The 10,299-nt window shown below is 42.2% G+C and overlaps 1 protein-coding gene across 3 annotated transcripts in view; it reads right to left on the bottom strand.

Annotated features, from left to right (window-relative positions):
* Positions 1–5,929: 5,929 nt before the first annotated feature.
* Positions 5,930–10,299, bottom strand: part of RBFOX1 (RNA binding fox-1 homolog 1) — a 1,962,586-nt gene continuing 1,958,216 nt past the window's right edge. For 2 of the 3 annotated variants that reach the window (XM_032460724.1, XM_032460725.1), the window contains one exon: positions 8,820–9,978. In XM_032460724.1, coding sequence (XP_032316615.1) covers positions 9,831–9,978 — 148 coding nt within the window. In that variant the 3' untranslated portion in view covers positions 8,820–9,830. The other variant, XM_032460726.1, reaches the window with a different exon arrangement.

The raw sequence follows: 10,299 nt of genomic DNA, 5'->3' as shown, positions 1-10,299 counted from the left end.
AGAGGGGTGAATATTTATTACAGATCTTCTATGTTTAGAGTGGTTTATGTGCACTTTCTTACAACTACCCTGCAAGGTAATTCTATTTTTCTCTATTTTACTAGCAAGAAAATGGGGGCTGGCTTCATGTGGTTGAATGCCTTGGCCCAGAACCGAGGGTTGGCACTGAGAGCCACAGGTGGGGCAGCGTGGCTCCATGCTGTGTTGCCTGTGTATCTGGGGGGATACACATTTGTGGATTTGCAAATCCAAAGCAGAGACTCAGGGGCTGTTTCCTGGTTGGAGTCCACACAGACTCCAAAGTGCCATGAAAGTTTCCAGGAACAGTTTCAATAGGTTAGCATCCTTCCTGGTTTTCCAAATTCAGCCTCACTTGGAACTCCCTCCTATCATTAAAAAAATCAAATGTCTCATTTTTTAACATGAAGTTTGATTTTTGTCACCAAGTGGGAGATGAGTGACTCTTCCAGAACCAAACCTCTCTGTGCTACACAATCTCAGAGCCCTATGAGACATTTCACTCACATGAAAACCGAGCCTCAGAGAGGCTGATTAAGTTGCCTAAGGTTGCACAGCTGGGAAAAAGATAGATGATAGCAGAGGCAGGGTTGAAACTCGGGTTCATCTGGAGAAAAATTTTAAAAGAGGCAAAAGACCTCTAATTACTGAATTCTGCTGTCCATGTTTCCATTCTGGCTACTGCGTGTCTAAGTCTTCATTGGCAACTGGAAATCACAGTTATCTATTATCTATATCAGGTTGCGTGATTCATCCTTTTTGTTTTGTTGTTTTTAATTGATGGAAAAATTGATAACAGAAAGGAGGACTTTATGTTTTTCTTCTACCATGCAGAAACAATTTAAACAATTTTGAATGTCCATTTCAGAATCTTGCAACTGATCATGAAAGTTTGGTGGTTTTTTTAAAAATTATTTTTGCCTCGCTTTCTCACAAAGCATAAGTATGTACTCTCTCTCTGTCTCTGTCTCCCTCTGTCTCTTTCTCTCCACCCTACCTCGGTCTTTAGAGGGAGAGGGGAAGAACAGGGCTTGGGGAAAAAAAAAGAAAAGAAAAGAGTCCAAAGAACAATGCATCATTTAGTCACGCAGTTTAGGAAAATATAAAAAGGAAAAAGCAGCAGCAAGCCAGTCCCGCTGACAGCCCTGTCCAGCTGAGCCGCAGTTCCGCGGGTGCTGAAATCCTGCTTACAGTAATGAATTTCACTGCTGCTCGCCGGCCCAGGAGTGTTTGGGGAAGATAAAAGTCGAGCTCTATGCTGTGCTTCTGACCTGTTTTTCAGTTCCAGACAACTTCCTGGTGTGGCTGCAGAACGTTTGCCTTTCTAGATGTAAGCGTGAGGGTTTCTTGTGCTGGCTTACAAATTGCTATCTGCTATTTTTTTTTTTTTTTTTTTTGCCCCCTTTAACTCTTCTTGTAAAGTTTGCTGGAATCTGCATGCTGAAAAACTGTCAATTTGCCTGCCTCCCAACCATCACCTGCCTCCAGTACCACCATTACCCCACTTCTTGGATCTCTGCTGTTCTCTTTCCTACCGGCGGCCCTGGTGTTTCTCCCTTTTTAAGAGTCTAGGGAATTCTCTTGCTCTCACTGGCTTTTTGACTCATACAGGCAATGTGCCATCTGCCTGCTTCAGTCCAGAGAGCTGGGATGTTTCAAAGTCACAGGCACGTGCTCGGGTTCCTGAGGATAATCACATGAGAGTGGTCTGCACTCTCAGAGGCGAACTCTTTGGACCCTCCTGATTTCCCACCTTCCAAGCAAGTGCTGGCTAGGCAGCGGAGGAGGCCAGAGTGCAGGGTGCAGTAAAGGAACGGACACCGGGTTTGCTCTTAGTTCCAAGGCACCTAAGCTTTGTGACGGGGACACATTACTTACCTGGGCTGCCGCGAGGATTCAGAGTATACATATAGTATTGTTTAGCTTGGAGCAGCAGGAGCTTTGGAGTCGGACAGCCAATGCCCCAGCTTGGCTGCCTCACTCAGCACTGAAAACCATGGGCATCGCCCAGCTTGCTTGAGCTGCTGCTCGCCTGTGAGTGGAGTGGTGGTGATAGTACCTACCTTGCCAGTTTGTGAGGATTAAATGAGATAGTAATAATAATAGTAATAGTATTAAGTTCCACTTGATGACCACTTACTCTGTCAGTATCTATGTGCTCTACGAGAATTAGCATCTGTATCTATGGTCCACCAGTGGATATATCATAGTTATGCGAATACATAAGAATGAACATATTGTATATTAAAAAGCTTTTGGTCTCCATGTGTGATGACAAAGGTTTATTTTAGATGTATACAGCTGCACAGATCCGTATGTACAATCATGTTGCACAGTATGCATCATGCAGATGAGGAATATATATTATTTGAGTCTATGAAATATACAGATTATACAGATATAGAAATGATTTATTAATAAAAAGAAAAAAATGCCACATGGCAGGCTGAGTGCTTCGCACATCTGGATGCATCTCCTTCTCACAAGAACCCTTTGAGGAGGGTGATGTTTATTATCTGCATTTTGTGGGTGAGGTAACTGAAGCACAGAGAGGTTAAGAGACTTTCTGAGTGCCATATATATCTGTATGTATCTTCTCATACTTAGACAGTTATGTGTTTATAGTACATAGCATAAATACAGATGTTTTGCAGAGTGCCTGACGGGGTATTTTAACAGTGGTAGCCAGTCTCATTATTATTATTTGTTTTAGTCTCCATGCAGGCGTCAGTGTTTGTTCCCTTTAGGAAGCAGCGCCATTAGTTTGAAAAGAATCCTTGGTGCTTTCATCACAATATCACCTTGCTGCCCAGAAAAGAATTTCTCCTTGAGAGTTGGTGAATTCCCTTTTCCAGGTCAGATATCCGTGAGGAAGGCAGCCCGCATGTTCCAGGCCACAGAGTCAGAGACACACCTCTGGCCCCCCCACCCCAACCTTCCAGGAGGGCAATTAGCACACAGCATATACAGTAAGATGAGGGTCTCCTAGGAAGCGCTTCCAAAGTGCCCAGGGGCCATCTGCTCCTGGTCAACCCCAAATCTATATCCCTTGGGACTGCAGAAAGAACAATGAGAAACCCTGGCCTTTGGTCCACTTTCAGGCATTGGGCTGAATCCTGAGCAATTAATTGTGCAATGCAAATTTCATATCCTTCAGAAAAGTCCTCACCTTGTGAATTTACATACAAGTCTCCCAAACACAGACTATATGTAATGCCTACTGTATAATTTATAGTATGTAACATGTATGTTTGCACACACATGTATTCTCCAGCAGTCAATTAAAAACAAAAAGAACCACGAAAAAAAAAGCCTTTTCCATTTTCCAACAAAAATGACTGTTTTATCTCTTCCCTCACGAGACTATTCTTTTCAGTCCTAACTCTTGACTTTAATGGTGGGAAAATAATCCCAGGTTGTCAAGAGAAAGGTTGGGCACACGCATGGATCTGTGCACACGCAGGTCCGTGCCTGTGTATCTGTGCACACGTGCCCTGATAAGGGTCAGATCTGCAGGGAGGAGCCACCATGAACACAGCCTGGAAGTTCATTGAGAGGCGGGACATCCCATACAAACAATGGTTCTCAACGCTAGGAGTCCTGAAAACTGATGGGGCCCAGGAATCTGCTTTTTCAATAAGCTCCTCCGTGTTTCTGCGAGAGGACGTCTCTGGATCGGATACTGGAGAGGGGACACTGCACCAGCAGGAAAGGGCTTTTGCTTGTGTGTGCATGAGCACGTGAGCATGTGCGTGAGTGCGTGGGGCCCTCTTGGCAGGAAAAAAGGCCACTTCCCAGGAAGGAGCAACAGCCTTCGGGGACCAGCCTAGATAATCGAGGTTGTCAGGGTACTGAGTAGGAAAATGGGACCGAGATAGTGGTCTAAACTAATCAAATTGGATTCGGAGTGCATTCTTTTCTTTATTTTTTTTTTAAACATGGAGAAGATCTTACTTTTTAATTAAAATTGTCTTAAGAAAAAAAAAATTACAGATGAGATGAGGCTGACTACCTCCCAGGCACTGTCCACAAAAAAATAAAACCCAGCCTATATTTATACACAGAACAGGTGCATCACATCTGGGCTTCCCTCGGGCTTGTTACCTCACCTCTGCCCACCCTCCAGGTGGAAGCGGGGGCTGGGGTGGGAGTCAACCATTTGCATGAATTGTTTGAGTCTTTTAAGAAACCCTTTCACTGCTGCTATGCATTTTGATTTTCTTTACACATCATGTGAAATGTATGTGCTTACCTACATTTCAGAGAAGAACCTGGCTTTGGAGATTCTGATGTAAATGACTCCTTTTATTATCTCTGCTTATCCCCGCCCAATTTGGACAGGGCAGAGACATCCATAAACCAGCCTTTTAGGAGCTAGAGATCTCCCTCCTCACCATGTGCCAGGATAAAACTGGGGACTTCTTTTATTAAATTAACATAGACTCGTATTTTGTAAGGGAAGTACCGGAAGCCCATGTTCACCATTGCCAGCACCACAACCATCACCAAGAATGAAAGAGAATCTTTGGAAGAAGACACAAGCTTCCTGGCCAGCAGTTGCTAAACATGACTTCAGGCAGATCGTGTGACCTATCAAACCTTACTGTCTTCACTTATCAAATTAGGGCAATACTGTCCTCAAGGATCCGTGGACATAGAGTATCAGAAGTTGACTGTAACTTGCACAGTCCCATAGCTGAGGAGTTTCCGGAGAAGGGACCACTGAATATACCTGAGGTGGTATAATTCATACTACGTAGACAGCTGCGCTGTAGAAAGAAAATTGGAGAACAAAAGTCAGCTTTGGGCACTTAAAGTCTTCTTGTTTCAAATGCTGAGAGTTCTCACTGGGCCAGGACAGTAGGGGTGCTCGTTCTGGAATGTCAGACTTGCCACTCGCTGGACGTGTGGTCTTAGATAAACGAACCTCTCTGTGTCCCAGTATCCTCACCTGGAAATAATGAGCTTCCAGTTTGTGAAGCACTGCTCTCAGCCTGTGCCAGAGCTTGCTTTATTGATTTCACATGATATTAAGGGGCAGGTGGTATTACCATCCTGAATTATGGATGAGGTACACAGGCACAGAGGCACACAGGCAGCCAGCAAGGTACCAAAACAGGAAGCGAACTCAGAACCTCTGCTTCCGGACTCTACATTTTTTTTTTAATTTAAATTTTATTTATTATTTTTTTAATGGAGGTACTGGAGATCGAACACGGAACCTCATGCATGCTAAGCAGGAACTCTACCACTGAGCTATACCCCCCTGTTAGACCCCACATTTTAAAAACCTTCATATGTGTTACCAACCTGATAGCAGCATTAAGACAATTAAATGAAATAGGATTAAGATATTGGTAAGAGAACTAAATGGGGTAGATAATTCAACCCTGGTGGGAGTATTAAATAATTCAGTGAAATAAGGAACACAGGATTCTTGGCCCTTAGTAACCACTCTGTAATTATCAACACTAGCACGTGTCAGTATCATTTTTTCATCTTCTTCCTACAAGGCTTCCTCCTAAAAGTTGTACTAATAGCCTAAGTAGACGTTTCATTTGAAATGTATAGTTGTGTTTTGTTGAGTTTTGTTTTAAACCGAAGACTGACATTTCCGTGTCGAGGAATAGCTAAGCTTAATTCCATTTTTTGCCTTAAACATCTGTGGTTGGTTCCACTGACTTCTTTGGAAAGATATATGAGGAAAGGGAGCCCTCAGAACCAGCCAGCCAGGGCACCTGCACAGGCACCTGGGTCTACCTGTGGTGACAAGGACAATCTGCTGCTCACCTGGGCAGCGCCCCTCATCTCCTCCCCCCACCCCCCGTGGGCACCAGGGCAGCCCCATGTGGAGCCGACAAATCCCAGGAAACACACCGAAGCAAAAGGACTCAGGACACCAACTCACATGTACCTTTTCAGACTAAGCTTTTATTTTTTGATATTACAAACCAGTTTTCTTTATTCACAAACCACTGTAAGTGATATAAACACTAATTTCTAAAGACAGATATACACATTTTCTGGGTTTGCAGATTGCGTGATGTGTGTGTTAAGAAGTCACTATATGCCACACATGATATTAATCTTTTTTTTCCATAATTCATAATAGCAATAGTTATTTAGATAAATGAAAACATTCCAAATAAATACTGTTTTAAAAAAATCCAAAATGTTTGTTTACATCTCTGACATACATTTTAAAATGACTTATTGGCCTCTTGGAGGAGTGCCTGACAAAAGATTCTGCAACATCAGTTGGCACCCACTTTGCTCTAAATGATTTTATTAAAACTACATACAATCATGGGGGAAAGTACAGCTCATCGATGAAAATCAAAACTGCAAATTAATTTTACTTTAACCAACACAGTAAGAAGTCTATGTTTGTGATTCCAAATACAATGCAAATTCTGGATTTTTGACATCGGAGGGAAATGGGAGAAATCTCTTTCTTCTCCCAACCCCTCTGCTCCTTCCGCCTTTCTCCCCTTCCGGGTAGGATGCCTGCAGCATTTTAATACATTGTTTCCCTTAAAAACATCAACCAGGCACCCGTCGTAGTCATAACACTGTCTTCCAGGTAGGGGGATGAGAATGTCTTAGTGATGCTATAAAAACACCCCCTTGCCCCTCCCCTCCCCCACCCAAATAAGTCTGGTGAAAAGAATATTTGCTCTGCTTTTGGCGCAGTTTCCCCCGTTTCTCTCTCTCTCTTTTTTTTTTTTTTTGCGTTTTTTTTTTTTTTTCAAGATCACGGTGATCTGTCTTAGATAGCGAAGCTACAGAAACTTTGTTTTCAAATCTTGTGAAAGTTTATTGATGGTTTAACATCCAACCGGTCTTATTGCATGCACATAGGGTGACAAGAGGAAGCTGGATCACAAACACTTTTTTTTTTTTTTTAAGTTTTGTCTGGTTTTGTTTGAAAGCAGAGTTGTTACAGCGGATTGGCAGGTTCACAGCGGTGAGTTGATAGCTTTACTAAAGTGCACACCATACGGCCTGCACGATACACATGGAGATTTGAACTCTGGCAGCAAAACTACTGGGGACAGCTTGCTGCAGGATTTTTTTTTTGTTTTTAATTTCAATACAAAAACAGGAAGATCCGTGACAGATACCCCAACTGAGATTAACTTGTAAACAGGACAACATGGAAAGACTTCCAACAGAAGAAGTACAAACTGCAATTTTTCGGCTGTCATTTCTGACCCTGCTTCAGAGGTGTGGGATGGGGGGGGGGACTTTGTTCTTTGGGGATGTCGAAGGTGGACCTACTTTTTTGCTTCCTTCTGACAAGTGTCCTAGGCCTTGGAGACAAAAAACAAACAAACAAACAAACAAAAAAACCCTCAAGATACTGATTTGAGAGAATCCTTGGGGACCAGGAAGGATGGGAGGGCAGGCTCTCACCAACTGAAAAATTGCAGGTTGCTTACACAACGACATGTTTCAAAAAGTACCAAGCTGATGAAAATACCGTGATGACCTCTACCCAATGACTGCAATACTTGTAAAAGGCGTCTAGAAATCCGAATATGATTATCACGTGATTCCATAAAAATGATACGTCTGTCTCTAACGGTTGTTCTACTCGGCTAAAACTAAAAGCTTCATTAAGACTGTTTCTAGAACTGAACAACTCCACTGCACAGATGTAAATTGTATACATTTGTCTTTTTTAACTGGTACAAAGAATTTTAAGTTTTTATTACTTTCTCTTTTTTTTTTTGGAAAAAAAGAAAAAAATAGAAACAGTGCTTTTTATCACCTTTTTATTAATGTTATTTTTTTTCCCTCCCATAATATAAAAGTCAGCAATGATATCAATAATTTATTATACTGGAAGAAATATAAAAAGAATGCTCGTTGATAGCCTAACTAGCAATTTTTGCCTAGATAACTAGCGGCTGGTTAAGAAGCTGAATACTGTCGGGTGGAATGGTTTAAAGGGTGGGTTTGCACAGCTTCATTCAGCTCAGATGCAAAGTGCCTCTAGCATCACCCCCTTAACAAGGTAACCTTTGGCTTGAACCGACAATGAGTAACTTAGAATCACTGACATATATCTATGTAGATATATCTATATAGGGAAATATATCTACATATATATATATATGGTCGTTGGTGCAGTGGGTCGTTTAGATTCATCAGTTACTATTTTTTTTTTCTTTCAGCCAAAACCCAGCCCCAATCCCCTAGGTCCCTCCCACCCTTCCCCTTTCATAAAATAAAATAATGCAGATGCAGAAAAAACATGACTACTGTAGTCACTTACACTCTTCCCAACAGCTGATAACCCCAGTAGCTTTAATATTCAGCATATAGAATTCATTTACATGATATAGCACTCTGGATATGGCCCTAACACCAGTTTCGATTCATAGCTAGCATCTCTCTAGATCAACCACAAGAACTCCTACAGCCAGCAACCGAACTACGGAACCTTCAGAAATGAAAGACCCACAATATTAAAATACACAGAACAAAATATCTGAGGTATAAGATAAAAAATGTAATTTTTTTCCTCTTTTTATTTTTATTTTTTATCATTTTTTTTTTTTAGATGCTAAAATGATGCACTACTGCATGTATTGCAATACCCAGGCCTCGGAAAGCTTCCTTTCTCCCCACATTGGAAGGTTTTTATGGTTTTGTCATTTAGTATGGAGCAAAACGGTTGTATCCCCCTCGGTATATACTAGCCTGCAATGAAGAAAGAACGAGACCCACATCATCAGCATGGCTCCTAGTCTTGGCATCAGTCAAGGGTGCAAAAGCATTCTGAAACAAAGCAATTTAAGGGGTGTGTTTTTTACATTTTCCTTTTGCAACACGTGGATCATCAAAAAAGACTAATGTGAAAAATAGACACTCAGAAACAACCAAAACGGAGGCACCCCCTACCCATCCCAGGTCACTCTTGGAGAACTGAAGGTAGGGCCAATCCTGACCGCCCCCAATAGCTCCTTATAAAGAAAAATCCCTGTAAAACCAAATTCTGTCAGCCAGCCCTGTGAGCTAAAAGGACTCTGATGCAAACTGGACAACTACAGGATTGGCACTGTCTCATTTTATTGGCTTGTTCGACTTGTTAATAAGACTATGTTCCGTCGGGAGAAGCTCAGTCTACACTCAAGAGGTTGAATGCAGATGACTTTTCAAATGTAGTTGTTCAACTCTCCTTTCCAACACCTTCCTCAAGTGGACCGGGTGTTGAAGCAGAGTGGTTGAATGCAAAATCAGGAGGAGAATTTAAATCAGCTTCTTACTTGACTTGCCTCAGTAATTTGTATGGAAGTTGCTCTTGAGAGGGGAGTTGTGCAGATGAATTGCTTGATGTAATTGAGCTTGTGCAAAAAAATAATGCGTTTCCAAATCGTGGCGGAACTTCTATGGCCAAGCGCCAGTGAATTGTCTGGCCATGGCTTTAGATGGCTCTGAGGTGGCACTTAACTATTTCCATTGTCTAAAAGTTTGGCGATTCAAAGGAATGCCTATGGGGATCTATTTTTAGGATAAGGACTGGTAATTCTTGACCCCAAGCAGAAAACTGCATGCCAGAAGCTTTGTAATGATTGCATACGCTCTCACGTGATGGGCACGTCTTAACTGTACTCAGGAGTTTTAGTGCATAGAAGTTTGAACAGGTACAGGCAAATTCACCCCACCCTCACCTCCCCTTTTTGCCCTCCCCCCAGCCCTCCCAAAACAAAAACCCAGATCCCCCCCAAAACAAAAGACAACCCCGAAACTGATTCCTTCTAATTCCTATGTGCTAGGCACACACACAAAGTGTGCCCCTCTGTCTACTTTCTCTCCTGGGCGACTATGACTTTAAACATGAATTGTAATAGGGGAGGAGAGGCAGTCAGATTCTCAGCTGCCTGACAGCAGAGGCCTGGAAGTGTGCAGCTTAGCTCCTCTGAAGTCTGTGCTGGGGCTGGAACCTTGGGGCTATGTGAATGAGCGGCAAGGGAGGGAAAAAAAAAAAGAAAAAAAAAAGTTCTGCATTGACACTGCATTCTGTTAGTGATGGATTTAATTATCAAAATGACTAATTATTCCATTAAGGTAAGTGCTCTGCTAGGTGAGACTTGCAAAGTTAGAAATATAATAACTTACATGCACTACATTGCCAAGAAATTAAGACATTTATCAAGTTTACTGGGAGGATTAATGTGGCATTTTAGCTGCTGTTAGCACAAGAGACAAATTCAATTAAGGGAAAGTGAGAGGACGTCAGCCGTCAACCCCGTACTAAGGTCCCAGCTGGGG

The sequence above is a fragment of the Camelus ferus genome, chromosome 18 (assembly GCF_009834535.1).
Source record: "Camelus ferus isolate YT-003-E chromosome 18, BCGSAC_Cfer_1.0, whole genome shotgun sequence".
Lineage (NCBI taxonomy): Eukaryota > Metazoa > Chordata > Mammalia > Artiodactyla > Camelidae > Camelus > Camelus ferus.
The sequence above is the reverse complement of the archived record's forward strand: the minus strand, read 5'-3'. Positions and strand labels throughout refer to the sequence as shown.